The sequence below is a fragment of the Ranitomeya variabilis genome, chromosome 2 (assembly GCF_051348905.1).
Source record: "Ranitomeya variabilis isolate aRanVar5 chromosome 2, aRanVar5.hap1, whole genome shotgun sequence".
NCBI classification, from domain to species: domain Eukaryota; kingdom Metazoa; phylum Chordata; class Amphibia; order Anura; family Dendrobatidae; genus Ranitomeya; species Ranitomeya variabilis.
The window spans coordinates 425086135-425101311 of record NC_135233.1 but is presented as its reverse complement, the minus strand read 5'-3'; the positions used below and the strand labels follow the sequence as shown (position 1 = coordinate 425101311).

At 46.1% G+C, this 15177-nt stretch overlaps 1 protein-coding gene across 1 annotated transcript in view; it reads right to left on the bottom strand.

Annotated features, from left to right (window-relative positions):
• Window positions 1-6427: 6427 nt before the first annotated feature.
• Window positions 6428-15177, bottom strand: part of RAPSN (receptor associated protein of the synapse) — a 29108-nt gene continuing 20358 nt past the window's right edge. The window contains exons 3-8 of the mRNA XM_077286745.1: window positions 14180-14338; window positions 12409-12507; window positions 11624-11746; window positions 10791-10844; window positions 8721-8920; window positions 6428-8050 (exon numbers count right to left, since the gene is read on the bottom strand). Of these exons, the coding sequence (XP_077142860.1) occupies window positions 7978-8050; window positions 8721-8920; window positions 10791-10844; window positions 11624-11746; window positions 12409-12507; window positions 14180-14338 (708 nt within the window). The 3' untranslated portion in view covers window positions 6428-7977. The remainder of the gene's footprint in view (window positions 8051-8720; window positions 8921-10790; window positions 10845-11623; window positions 11747-12408; window positions 12508-14179; window positions 14339-15177) is intronic.

Genomic DNA, 15177 nt, shown 5'->3' with positions numbered 1-15177 from the left:
GGCGATCTGGTTTACCATATTAAGTGGAGTACCAGGTGTCGCCAAGTTTAGGCAGCATGTTGTAGACCCGACATTTAGGCTCTTGGAAAAGTAATATGTGTAGAGGGGAAAGGGATAGAAAGAAGCAGGAGAGAGATGGAAGGAAGAAAAAAAAAAAAAAAGGGAGGGGGAGGAAAGGGAGATGAAAGGTGAGGGGGGGAGGGAAGAGGGAAGGGAGGGGGAAGAGGGAAGAGAGAGGGAAGAGGGGAGGCAGGGGGGAGGGGGAGGAGGGAAGGGGGGGGAGAGAGAAAAGGGAAGGGAGGGGAGAGGGGGAAGAGGGAAGGGAGGGGGAGGGGGAAGAGGGAAGGGAGGGGGAAGAGGGAAGGGAGGGGGAAAAGGGGTGGGAGGGGGGAGGGGAAAAGAAGGGGGGAGACGGGACGGAAAAAGGGGGGGGTAGGGGGGGAAATGGGTGAGAGGGGGAAGAGGTGATGGGGTGAGGTAAGAAAGGATAGGGAGAGGAGAGAAGGGAGAAGGAGGGAGAGGAAGAAGAAAAGGAGAAAACTGCAGTATGGGAATTATTTGGGAGGAAGTAGGGGGAGATCAGAGCAGAGCAAGGTAGGGGAAGGATAGGGTCAATTAGGGATGCAGCAATCTGGTGGGCCACTTACAATTAATGTCAAAATAGAATATCTATATGAACATTTAGTATACAACTACCAACTCTGGAGGGCAGAGAGGAGAGGCAGTTAAGAGCCATCATCCCCTTCCCCCTCAATTCCAGGAGCAATCAGGATAAACAGTAACGGCCTGCTCCGCCCCTCGGAAATCAAGATGGATAATCTTGTAATTTGGACATATCAGACGACCCGTGTGTTTTGGCTCCTTGTTCTGGGAATATTTTGCCATTCTCTTGATGGTCTTGGTTTTCTCTGTGGCATGGCTGAAGTCTCTATAGAAATCGGGATCCCAGCTTTGAGCATGGCTTGTTTCCCTTCTTCTAGTGAACGGCAGGTGTACAGTTGAGAGTTATATGTAAAGATGAGGGCAAAGGGGAAGTTCCATCTGTATTTGATCTGCGCCGTCTGCAAGGCTGATGTTACTGGTTTGAGGGATCTCCTTCTGGCAAGGGTGGTTGATGCGATATCCGCGTAGATATGTACTGAAGATGGTAGTCCCGGCAGGTCTGGATTTTCACGTGCAGCATTCAGGATTAGATCTCGAGCCTCCTCATAATGTAGTTTTAGGATCACATCCCTGGGTATATCATTATTACGTGGTCTGCCCAGGGCTCTATGGATTCTGGTGATATGCAGCATGGACTGATCTGTGTCAGGGAGCAGCGCGGTAAAGAGGGCAGTAGCAGTGTCTTTGAGAGCTACAATATTTTCGGGAAGTCCCCTGATCCGCAGATTACCCCGACGTGATCTGTTCTCATAGTCTTCGCATCGGAGTTCCAGTTCTGCGACACGTTCTGCGTGTAGTTTGAGGGTTTCGCGATCTTCTTCCAACGCGTCTGCAGTTGCGTCCATCTTTTCCTCCAGAGCCACCGTACGCTGCATAATATCCTGTATCTGAGAAGAGATCTTCTGCATGGCTGAAGTAAGCTCAGATCGAAAAGTCTCTTGCAAGGATTTGGTAAGGGTTGCCGTGGAGATCGTTGTCTCCATATGGGTACTGGTCTCATCTTGGTCCATTATATCTCCTGTGTTTCCTGTAGAGACCGAGGGAAGAGGAGTCGTAGTAGTCATTTTGGAAATGCTGCTACTCTGAAGAAGGTCTGCAATATTGCGGCCTGGTGTTTGTGCCGCACCTCCCTTCCTAGGCATCGTCAGGAGGATCTCCTGAGGGAGCAGTGAGTCCAGTTGCGGTGTGCTTGGCGTAATTCAGGTGCTGATTAGGGCCTAAATAAGTAAGTCGGGTAGCGGAGATCAGCAAGATATAACTATCATCGCTGAAAGCCGCACATGCGCCTCCAAGAAGAGGATTTTTTAGATAATCCTCATAGTGTGCACAGAATTAGAGCCCAACATGGACACTAGGTGTCACTATTGTAGTAGTGGGGGCAAACAGTGGCTAGTTGAGTCTTTTTTGTATATTATAAAATGTACTTCTAGCTCCGATATTGGGCACCAGATGTCGCTAGATGTCTGTCAAGTAGTGGAGAAAATCAGTCTAGGAGATAATCCATTTCTCAATGTAGTAAGAAATTACTGTAGAAATTGAGTTGCAGCTGAATATAAACAAAAAGGTATGGGAGAGCAGGAAGTGAAGATCCTCCACAAAATACTCCTGGATCAAGTCCAACCTTGTGTCCACTAAGGGGAGTTATTTTTATGATTTTTAATTAGTTAAATTCAATGAGTAACTAGTGCTGGGCAGGAGCTCCATAAAGATGTGACTGTTCCTCCTGACTCATAGTTGTTAACTCCCTCAGGCTGTATTTTTGTCTCCCTGCAAGATGGTGACTATTGGCGCCAAAAAAAAAAAAAAAAAAAAAAAAAAAAAAAAAAAAGAAAAAGAAAGATCAGGGAGAGGGAGAGCATGTACGGCGCTCCCAGGGTCTTGCATGCACTGCAGCCAGTCACCCCACCTCGGACACCGAACCGGCAGGTGAGTGATCACTTAGAAGGTGAAGCGGGATCTCCCCGCTGGTGACCGGGGCCACAGTCTGTCATATATTGCAGTGCTCCGGTGTTAAGATGGCCGCCGCGTCTTCTAACTGCTGCCGATCGTCCGCTCTAACTGCTCCCCACTCACCGGATCTTCTCAGGGCAGCGCCGCGATCCTGGGCGTGTTCCCTCGCGCCGGCACTCACACCGCTGCTCCTCTGCCACCGGAGCAGTGCGCTTCTGCCTCTGGGTTCCAGCCCACGTGTAGCGATGTCGGCTCACAGTGGAGGCGCTCCGTCTCTCGTCGGCGCGGCGGGCACCGGTAAGTGTGTCAGCCCGGGTGTGTGTGGGACACCGTGGATCCTTCAATCTAGGGTCCGCCGGGCGAAAAAAAGCCTAATTCCACCCTGTTTTCCAAAAGGGACCGAGGAGCACTTCCAAGGCACGTCTGCTCGGTTCCTGGTCCAGGCCACGCCCCTCGTGTTTTCTCTTTTTAAATCATAATGACAACCCAAAACATCCAAATGACCCCGATCTAAAGTTCACACACCCTGGTGATTTTGGCCTGATCACATGCACAGAAGTTGACACAAATGGGTGTGAATGGCTACTAAAGGTAACATCCTCACCTGTGACCTGTTCGCCTGTAATCAGTGTGTGTGGATAAAAGATGAGTGAGTTTCTGGGATCCAGACAGACTCTTGCATATTTCATCCAGCCACTGACGTTTCTGGATTGTGAGTCATGGGGAAAGCAAAGGAATTGTCAACGGATCTACGGGAAAAGGTAGTTGAACTGTATAAAACAAGAAAGGATACAAAAAGATATCCAGGGAATTGATAATGCCAGTCAGCAGTGTTCACACTGTGATTAAAAAATGGAAAATCAGGGGCTCTGTAACAACAAAACCACGGTCAGGTAGAGAAACAAAAATGTCATCCACAACTGCCAGGAAAATTGTTCGGGTTGCAAAGAAAAAGCCACAAATAACATCAGTTGAAATACAGGACTCTCTGAAAACTATACAAAACCTACAAGAAACAAAATAAGCAAAAACCCTGCTGTAACTAAATAAGTAAAAAGCAAAAAGTGCATTTAAATAACTCAGGGTTCTTAGTAATACTGTTTTTGATCCAAAATAGCATAAAAACCATCCCATGGTCGACAAGGTGACCCTGATGGGGACGGTCCTACGCTGTCTAATATTAAAAACCTTACCATGTGTCAGAGTTGACCTCAGTGTGTGAATAAGGGCAGACAAAAGGACAGGGTCCCGATCTATGAACACCATTGAAAACTAGCGGTGTGGCTGTTTCAAGATGCACAATAAGGAGGCATTTGAAGAAAAATGGTCTGCATGGTCGAGTCACCAGAAGAAAACCATTACTGCGCAAATGCCACAAAGTATCTCACCTACAATATGCAAAACAGCACAGAGACAAGCCTCAAAACTTCTGGAACAAGGTCATTTGGAGTGATGAGACCAAAATTAAACTTTTTGGCCACAACCCTAAACGTTACATTTGGAGAGAGGTCAACAAGGCCTATGATGAAAGGAACATCATTCCTACTGTAAAGCACGGAGGTGAATCGCTGATGTTTTGTGAATGTGTGAGCTTCAAAGGCACAGGAAACTTGGTGAAAGTTGAAGGAAAGATGAATGCAGCACGTTATCAGCAAATACTGGAGGCTAATTTGCACTCATCAGCCCTGAAGCTGCACATGGGACGTACTTGGACGTTCCAACATGACAACGACTCAAAACACAAGGTCAAGTCAACCTGTCATTGGCTACAGAAGAACAAAGTGAAGGTTCTGGAGTGGCCATCTCAGTCTCCTGACCTCAGTATCATTGAGCCACTCTGGGGAGATCTCAAGCACGCAGTTCATGCTAGACAGCCCAGGAATTTACAGGAACTGGAGGCTTTTTGCTAAGAAGAGTGGGCTTTACCATCTGAGAAAATAAAGAAAGTCATCCACAACTACCACACAAGACTTCAAGCTGTCATTGATGTTAGAGGGGGCAATACACGGTATTAAGAAATGGGGTATGTGAACTTTTGATCAGGGTCATGTGGATGTTTTGTGTTGTAATTATAATTTACAAAGAGAAAACACAGTAGTCTGACAATAAATGGCTTCACCCAACCATTAACCATGAGTGGAGAAAAAGTTTTGGTGTTATCATTCATATTTTCTGGAAAAAAGGTAAAGAAAGCAAAAATTTTGTCGGGGTATGTACAGTGCCTACAAGTAGTATTCAACCCCCTGCAGATTTAGCAGGTTTAATAAGATGCAAATAAGTTAGAGCCTTCAAACTTCAAACAAGAGCAGGATTTATTAACAGATGCATAAATCTTACAAACCAAAAAGTTTTGTTGCTCAGTTAAATTTTTATAAATTTTAAACATAAAAGTGTGGGTCAATTATTATTCAACCCCTAGGTTTAATATTTTGTGGAATAACCTTTGTTTGCAATTACAGCTAATAATCGTCTTTTATAAGACCTGATCAGGCCGGCACAGGTCTCTGGAGTTATCTTGGCCCACTCCTCCATGCAGATCTTCTCCAAGTTATCTAGGTTCTTTGGGTGTCTCATGTGGACTTTAATCTTGAGCTCCTTCCACAAGTTTTCAATTGGGTTAAGGTCAGGAGACTGACTAGGCCACTGCAACACCTTGATTTTTTGCCTCTTGAACCAGGCCTTGGTTTTCTTGGCTGTGTGTTTTGGGTCGTTGTCTTTTTGGAAGATGAAATGACGACCCATCTTAAGATCCTTGATGGAGGAGCGGAGGTTCTTGGCCAAAATCTCCAGGTAGGCCGTGCTATCCATCTTCCCATGGATGCGGACCAGATGGCCAGGCCCCTTGGCTGAGAAACAGCCCCACAGCATGATGCTGCCACCACCATGCTTGACTGTAGGGATGGTATTCTTGGGGTCGTATGCAGTGCCATCCAGTCTTCAAACGTCACGTGTGTGGTTGGCACCAAAGATCTCGATCTTGGTCTCATCAGACCAGAGAACTTTGAACCAGTCAGTCTCAGAGTCCTCCAAGTGATCATGAGCAAACTGTAGACGAGCCTTGACATGACGCTTTGAAAGTAAAGGTACCTTACGGGCTCGTCTGGAACGGAGACCATTGCGGTGGAGTACGTTACTTATGGTATTGACTGAAACCAATGTCCCCACTGCCATGAGATCTTCCCGGAGCTCCTTCCTTGTTGTCCTTGGGTTAGCCTTGACTCTTCGGACAAGCCTGGCCTCGGCACGGGAGGAAACTTTCAAAGGCTGTCCAGGCCATGGAAAGCTAACAGTAGTTCCATAAGCCTTCCACTTCCGGATGATGCTCCCAACAGTGGAGACAGGTAGGCCCAACTCCTTGGAAAGGGTTTTGTACCCCTTGCCAGCCTTGTGACCCTCCACGATCTTGTCTCTGATGGCCTTGGAATGCTCCTTTGTCTTTCCCATGTTGACCATGTATGAGTGCTGTTCACAAGTTTGGGGAGGGTCTTAAATAGTCAGAAAAGGCTGGAAAAAGAGATAATTAATCCAAACATGTGAAGCTCATTGTTCTTTGTGCCTGAACTACTTCTTAATACTTTAGGGGAACCAAACAGAATTCTGGGGGGTTGAGGGGTTGAATAATAAATGAACCTCTGAAAAAACTTTTCACAATTTAAAAAAAAAATAAACAAAGAAATAACATTATTTTTGCTGCAGTGCATTTCACACTTCCAGGCTGATCTACAGTCCAAATGTCACAATGCCAAGTTAATTCCAAATGTGTAAACCTGCTAAATCTGCAGGGGGTTGAATACTACTTGTAGGCACTGTAAACTTTTGAGCACAACTGTATAGGAAATCAGCAAATCTATTGTGGTGTATTGTACAACAAACTTGTTAACTGTTTCCATGAATAAACAGCAGAGTTATGAATACAGCTCTGGATTGTAATACAGCCGGTAAATCACGATCAGATTAATAATGAACTATATTTACAAACTTTATAAACTTTTTGTGTCTTAATGAAGTCAATAAAACACTTTTTTCCCCACCATGACTTGATCCATCAGGATAAAACTTTATTGTCTTATGGTGGAAACATCCTTCAAGTGACAAGATAAAAAAAAATCCAATAATGAATGAATGGTCATATGTTACGAGGGGAGAAACGACCGTACAGGAAACACCAGAACGAGACAAGTCATACAGTATGTACAGAGGGAGGTAGGTTCATGGAAAAGAAGATCCACTTCATTAGTGAAAGAGACGTTGAAACGTGGAACATCCTCACAGTGATGTGTGAAGACAAGAAGACAACATCCTCAGATCTTGTAGAGACGTGGAATAACACATCAGTCAGCCGTTCTTCCATTTTGGGTTGAGCACCAAGCCCGTTGTGAACGGTTATTCTTTGCTGTTCCATATACATCCAGACAAAAGCAACCACGAGCCATAGAGGACCATAAATGAGCAAAGGACTCGAAGTGATAGAAAGGGTTCAACATGTGACACCACGTCAAATTGGGCTTCCTGTCTGTCGTCAAACCATAGGTCCCACCATGATGTGCCATACAGGTCATGTATTGGGCATACTGGTCATATACTCTCAGAAAGGTGTGCCATATGGTCACACTGGCTGCTGGGATGTGCCAAGTACACCATGGTAGCTCCTGGGATGGTGAGCCATATGGGTCACACTGGCTACTGGGATGTTGTGCCAAGTAGACCGTGGTGGATCCCAGGAAGGTGAGCCATATGGTCACACTGGCTACTAGGATGTTGTGCCAAGTAGACCGTGGTAGATCCCAGGATGGTGTGCCATATGGGTCACACTGGCTACTGGGATGTTGTGCCAAATAGACCGTGGTACATCCCAGGATGGTGAGCCGTACACATCACGCTTGCCCTCAGGTAGATGTGCCATATGACCATGTTGGGTGCCACACAGGCCATGCAGACTCATACCATGGTACGATATGAGGGTAATGCTGGGCCTCACCATGCTGGGCCATACTGGTCATACAGAAAACTTCCACCACAAATACATAACATGAATTTCTCAAAATCGGTAAGCAATGGTTACAAAAACACTCCCCAAACTCTGCCCGTCCAGTACATTGGATATTAATATGCCTTAAAGTATAAAATAGACTTAAAAAAATCATGAAAAACCGGTCCTGCATACAAGTATTGTAAAGGTTTTCCGCCTTCTTTTCATTTCTAGTCTCATCGGTGGTGCCAATACTGGTGCCACCTAGGTTCTCTACCCCTTGACCACGTGTCTAGTGACCAATGCGACCCACACAGCAGCTCTTTTTGCCAGCTGGTCCTGGTGTACAGGTGAAGATTCTGTAGATCCATCCGTTCTCTTTTGCTTTCTCTTCCTCACACAAATCCCGGTTTCACAGACGATCGGCGACAGTTGGGACAACCGCGAGACCCGTTGGTTTGGAGACACCTGGGATTAGACAAACGAAGAAAAGTCAGTAATTCAGCCCTGGCACTTTACTGGATCTATCGGAAATATGGCCGAAAATGTGATCGGATGACATCAAATGGTTCAGTTCCCATGTGGCTGCTATGGGGCCCCAGAAGAGAGAGGGGCCCAACTTTGAATGGCCCCGTATCCCGGTAGGTGAGAACCTGCTCAGGACACCTAACTCCATGATCCGGATTGTTAGAAAAACAGGGAAGAATTGGCCGAAGGGAAACGGCTTCAGGGAGTGGCAGCAAATTACTTCCCCGGAGAGGGAAACCCTAGTCATGTAATGGGGGGTCATTATATTACTAATATCATATTGGATTATTTATTATTTTACTCTATTAAACATGGTTATTTTTCCACATCACCTTATTTGGATTTTTTTCTAATTTTTTCAGTCCATAATTTGGTAAAATGAACCGGGTCTGCCAAAACTACAACTCATCCCACCTAAAAAAAACCCCGGACCACCGTGTCCATGGAAAAATAGAAAAAAAGTTCTGACAAAAATTAAAATTGGCCTCAGAGGGAAATGAAAGATGAGAAATGATATCTGTTCTTAGCAGAGAGATTGTCCCTTTCTTATGGGGGTCTTCATTATGACCCCCTACATCTACAATGATGGCTGCCCGGACGGCACTTATACCGGAGGTGGAAGACGTGAGAGCACGGCAGCGCCTGCAGCTGGCAGTTCTTCTCTCCGATGGACTCGCCGCACATCCCACAGTACAGCTCCATCTCCTCCACACACTCGTGGAATCGGACCACGTGGGCTCGGAGCTCGCGCTGCTGCTGTCGGCTACGATGGATGATCTCACTCAGACAGTGAACCTTTAAGAGGGAGAGCTGCGGAAAGAAGACAGTCGGTGAGAGAGGTGCAGCCATAGGGAGCAGTCACACCTGGCAGGTGGGGGGTCCTGGTATAGGTTCTGCCCTGAGACCAGAAGCTTGAATGGTTGCCCCATCTTGGTCCACGGGATGGAGGTGGCTCCCATGTTTGCGTGGCTTATTTCACAATGCCCATTTGTGAGGAAAATGTATGTCACGATAATGTAAAAACCATAGCTGACGGATTTTTGCACTTCTAACCATGGTCCCAAAAACACATGGCAGACACTGGGTAATTTGAAGCTAGTGTGTGAGCAGGGTGTGGCTTTAAACTGCAGGTGACAAATCCTGCAAAGCCACCTGTGGTCCCTCCCTTCTCAGTCAGGAATGTATTTGTCTCCAGAGTCTCCAAACGTAAAGATCTCTGACCTCAGTGAATATAATTAACCAGCCCTTTAGTGATGCCCCGAGGCTAGAGTATATAAGTCTCTACTCTTAACCCAGCCTGCAAGAGTCTTAGAGAGCCTTACTTGAGGAGCTGTTCCTATCCAGACCTCCTGATGCACTGAGACATTTGAGGTCCCGCCCACCAGCATGGTTTTGCCTGAAATGGACTGAGAACATGTGAGTTTTACCTTTCTAATTTAATCCCTTTATTTTATAATTATCTTGTTCATATTTTCAATTCTCTCATATTTTAACATCTTTATATGCCTTTTTGTAAACACTGCCTTAAACTTTCGGAGTAAAATATATAAATTACTAGTTCGTTCTTCCTGTTCTAAAACGTACCTTACGCCTTCTGAAGGGAATTACGCTACTGTTTTGGGTTAGCTTCGGACCCGTTTAATCGAAGCTGGTGGCAGCATACCTTTGTACCGGGTAGTTGGGAGTCGTTGTAGCGACTGTGGCATTGATAATTATTGTTCCTGCCTGAGGGGGAGTAGTTATATCGCCTCGCTGCAGCGTGCCCAATAGCCAGTACATAGCAGGCAGCCTTTCTGGCGACTAATTACCCTAGGTGCAGTAACTAGTCTGACCTGAGAGTAAGGGGGGTGCCAGAGAGCTGCAAGTTTCAAGTGGAACTGTAAGCGGGATATAAATAAATCCCTGCAGTTCGTGGTATATTGAAGAGCAGTGAGATACCTAAAATAAGCCCCTGCTGTAAACTAAGAGGTCAATAACCTTGTGTGTGTTTTTTTTTTCATCACATTGTAGCAGTGGAGGGATAACTAAGATAAGCCCCCTGCACATGTGATAGCCGTCTGTTGGTCTAAAGTCACCCCGATCCGTGACGTAAGGGTGACGGTCACGGTGGGATTCGTGACAAATTGGTGGCAGCGGTGTGGATTCATGACACCATTGAAGTCAATGGAGAAAGCCGAGCTCGTGTGGCCTCCTGTCCCATCCCGGGGACACAAGTCTTGTCTCCATTCGCAATACAGGAGACCACCCACATCTATCAGTTGTGTATAGCATACCCTCTGGACCCATCATATATCTCCAAGATGACACATCCCCTTTAACTTAAGTCTCATTGTGCCACAGTTTCCAATGACCACGTTTCACAATAAGGACACTATGTAATCATTGGTTCCCAGTATAGATTCCTACATAACTGTAGGGATACAATGCAGGCGATACACACTACAAGTCTCAACATGCCTAGCCATCCATTATTACATCTCAGACTTCAATATTTGAGCTCTTGAGATAGAAACGTGTCGCTCTGGCATCAATAATTAATTCCACTCTTCTCTGAGATTTGCTGACCCCTTGTAACCTAGTGTCAGTAAATGCAGAGCTCACTAGCGCCCCCTGGTGGCTGTTCTCCTTGCACTGTTCCTCATGGGTGATGACTAGTCTCCATGAATCCTCACAGACTCACCTTATTGCCGATTTCTTCCGCCATCTCCTGGGCTTTCTGGAGTCCGTCCAGCGCCTGTGAATTAAACACACGTCAGGCTGAGAAGCAAATATTTCTGATTGTGTAACCGCCATACCCACACATAGCAAAGAGCAGGAATCCCACCCGGCCCCCCAGCCTGCCCCCCACACAGCCTAGTATTGCAAAATACTTCACGAGATACCATCCACTCACACAGCCCAGGAGGGAAGTGTCCGCTCATACTTGGTGGAGGTTCCTCCATGACGCTCTGCAAAGCGCTGGCCTGGGGCCGGTGACCTCTTGGTCTATAATTGCAATGGGCTCATAGAATCCTAGAATGTTAGAGTTGGACAAGACCTCCAGGGTCATCAGGACCCCCGGGATCATTGTGTCCATCCCCCTGCTCAAAGCAGGAGTCACTAAACCATCTCAGACAGATGTCTGTCCAGCCTCTGTGTGAAGACTTCCATTGGAGGAGAACTCACCACCTCTCGTGGCCGCCTGTTCCACTCATTGATCACCCTCTCTGTCATCACCTATCGCTAGTGAAAGGGGGCGCCATCGGCCCTGCTAGCAGGGTGACCCCAAGCTGGTGTCTCAGATCCCGCTCTTAATGCCAAAACCTCTGGGAGCGCAAATACATTTCGTGGTCTATGGACGGGGACGCGTTATTTGGCCACTATATGATGAGGCCTCAATAGTCGGCACCAGCACGATAACTGGTCCCAGCCATGCGCCATCACTGGAGGAAATGGAGGCGCTCAACGACAGATGTCAGCAGCAGCTCGGTCCCAGATGGATTTTCACCATTTTCTCCCCTTATATTACCGCACCTTGTCCATTTCTTTTTGGTGCAGCCAACACTTTGCAATTCCCATCAGCACTTGCGTCTGACCCAGCCGGTTTCCGATCTCCGTCATGATGCTCATGGAGGAGTCATATCGAGGAACTGCTTTCTAAGGGCAAAAAACAACAATAAAAAGAGCAATAAGTCTCCAGCACGTCCTCCTTCATCTTATTCAGCCTCATTTTACAAATCGCTAAATATTTAAGGAATGGAGTCTGTGTCCCAGGAGCTCGGCCGTGTCTCCCCGTATGCTCCTCACTGTCCTGTGTGACTGTGATATGAATGGCTGCAGCAGGAGCCTCCCCCCCTCTATAGCAGGACAAAAGGGGGTGGAGATTCCAGCAAAAATGGACCTGATGAGGCGGAGATTATTGCTGTTTTCTCTGCAGGATTTCCACAAGACAGGAGCAGAAAACGATGCAGATAAACATTAGATTAGATTTCTTTGTTCCGATGTTTCTTTTTAGGTCCCTTTACAGAAGGACTTTTTTCCCTGAAATTATCCTGTGATATGTGCTGGGAACGGTGAAGATCTGCTGGGACATCGCATGAAAAACATTTCATTTTTCTTGCTGGGAATTTGTGGATTTGATTATTGGATTTTATTTTAGCAAGTGTTAGAGGATACTGAAAGATAAATCACTTGTTCTCCTTCTCACCGGCCCGCGATCGCTCCTCTCCGGACGCTTGCTGATCTATACGTGCTGGTTCGCCATGACACGCAGGACATGGCAAGGAATGCTCTGCTCCAGGCAAAGTGGAAACACTCACCTCAATGTCTCCGTGGCTCCTGTGGATGTCCGCGAAGCACAGAAGACAAAGCGCTTGTAGCGGTCGGTCGCCATGCTGCATAGCTATCTTCATAGACTCCTATGATCCAAGAAATACTATTACAAGTGGGTTACCTCCCAAAAAAACAAGAACCACATAAGCCCGAGGGGACAGATGGGATCCATCCATGAAATATATAAATACTATATTCACAGAAACATTCATCCAGATTAGCGATCTCACACCTAGAGCCACAAGCTTGGGCAAAGCTACACTGCTTTCTAGTAAGTGTTTTATCTCACCAAAGAGGATTCACAGCTACACTGCTCAGCCCTGCTATACAATGTCCTCAATGTTACTGCTTTCTAGTAAGTGTTTTATCTCACCAAAGTGGAGACACAGCTACACTGCTCAGCCCTGCTATACAATGTCCTCCATGCTGCTGCTTTCTAGTAAGTGTTTTATCTCACCAAAGTGGATTCACAGCTACACTGCTCAGCCCTGCTATTCAATGTCCTCTATGTTACTGCTTTCTAGTAAGTGTTTTATCTCACCTAAGTGGAGTCACGGCTACACTGCTCAGCCCTGCTATACAATGTCCTCCATGCTGCTGCTTTCTAGTAAGTGTTTTATCTCACCAAAGTGGATTCACAGCTACACTGCTCAGCCCTGCTATTCAATGTCCTCCATGCTGCTGCTTTCTAGTAAGTGTTTTATCTCACCAAAGTGGAGTCACGGCTACACTGCTCAGCCCTGCTATACAATGTCCTCCATGCTGCTGCTTTCTAGTAAGTGTTTTATCTCACCAAAGTGGAGTCACGGCTACACTGCTCAGCCCTGCTATACAATGTCCTCCATGCTGCTGCTTTCTAGTAAGTGTTTTATCTCACCAAAGTGGATTCACAGCTACACTGCTCAGCCCTGCGATACAATGTCCTCCATGCTGCTGCTTTCTAGTAAGTGTTTTATCTCACCAAAGTGGATTCACAGCTACACTGCTTAGCCCTGCTATTCAATGTCCTCAATGTTACTGCTTTCTAGTAAGTGTTTTATCTCACCAAAGTGGAGTCACGGCTACACTGCTCAGCCCTGCTATACAATGTCCTCCATGCTGCTGCTTTCTAGTAAGTGTTTTATCTCACCAAAGTGGATTCACAGCTACACTGCTCAGCCCTGCTATACAATGTCCTCCATGCTGCTGCTTTCTAGTAAGTGTTTTATCTCACCAAAGTGGAGTCACGGCTACACTGCTCAGCCCTGCTATACAATGTCCTCCATGCTGCTGCTTTCTAGTAAGTGTTTTATCTCACCAAAGTGGAGTCACGGCTACACTGCTCAGCCCTGCTATACAATGTCCTCCATGCTGCTGCGTTCTAGTAAGTGTTTTATCTCACCAAAGTGGAGTCACGGCTACACTGCTCAGCCCTGCTATACAATGTCCTCCATGCTGCTGCTTTCTAGTAAGTGTTTTATCTCACCAAAGTGGATTCACAGCTACACTGCTCAGCCCTGCTATACAATGTCCTCCATGCTGCTGCTTTCTAGTGTAAAGTAGAGGTAGAGACTGCAGAGAGGAAAATTGGTGAAAAAAAATGCCAGATCATATATGTCCTATAATAATAATATAATGGCCAGAAATAGTGTAATTCCTCCTGACCAGCTTAGTCCGATGTCACATGAAAGAACAGATTTGCTTGAACTGCATATGTCCTCTGGCTCAGACATTACGCCTAGTGTGACGAGCACCGGGTGTACGTTCTACGTCTCGTACCTCACAACACTCCATTGCGTCGGTTAAGCGGCCAAGTTTCCGGTATGCAGCAGCCATGTGGTATTGGCTCATGGCTCGGTATTTCAGACTCCAGCCTTTCCCGTAGTCGTTGACCAGTTCAGCTGCTTTACATGGAAAGAAAAGGGCCTTCTCCAGGTCCTGCAGGAAGCGGAAGGGTCAACGGGAGAATATCCTGTGATAATAACCGCGAAGACAACGGCACAACATTCCGGGCACATTCACAATACGGCATTAAATATCAAAAAAAAAAAACAGCAATAAAACATCTGAGGTTCTAACAAGTGCAAATACATGTCTGACCGGCTGCAGAGGGTTCACAATAAGAGGGGCCACAAAGCAAGATTCTAAACTCCCCTTTCCCCCCCCCCCGACCTGGTTCATGATATCCCAATATCTTGGGGCAAGAAGGTTTGGTGATGTTTAGGCCGACAGATACTCGCCCATCTCAGAAGACATTACTGTGGTTTCTGACCATGTCAAAAAAACTGCACATTGCCTACAGGTGTGTTCACACTGAGTTTTTGCGCAGAGTTTTTGGAGCAGAAACTCTCTACCGACCAATCAAAGCTCTTGTTTTTTTATTATTATTTTTAACTCCTTGTAGTTGCTGCTCCAAAAACTATGCAAATAGAAAACTCCAGAGAGAACACTCCGCATCAGCCATGATTTTGAGTAATTAAAAATGATTTCATGAAGCTAAAACTAAAACCGCTTTAGGAAACGCTTCTTTTTTGAGAGTTTTTAATTTCCTGAAACAGTTTTGAAGAGTTTTGGAAGCTTTTTTTTTCTTTTTTCGGAAGTTTGGAGAGATGTCAGTCAGGATCTACCTCACAGTAGTAACATGCACCTTTTTTTCTCCTACCAGGCGATTTTCAAAACCTCTCACGAAAAAAAAAAAAATAAAAAAAAAATAAAAAATCAGATTAAAGTGGATTTCCGCTTATGGGGTAAATACGGCCACGATACATTCTCGGGAA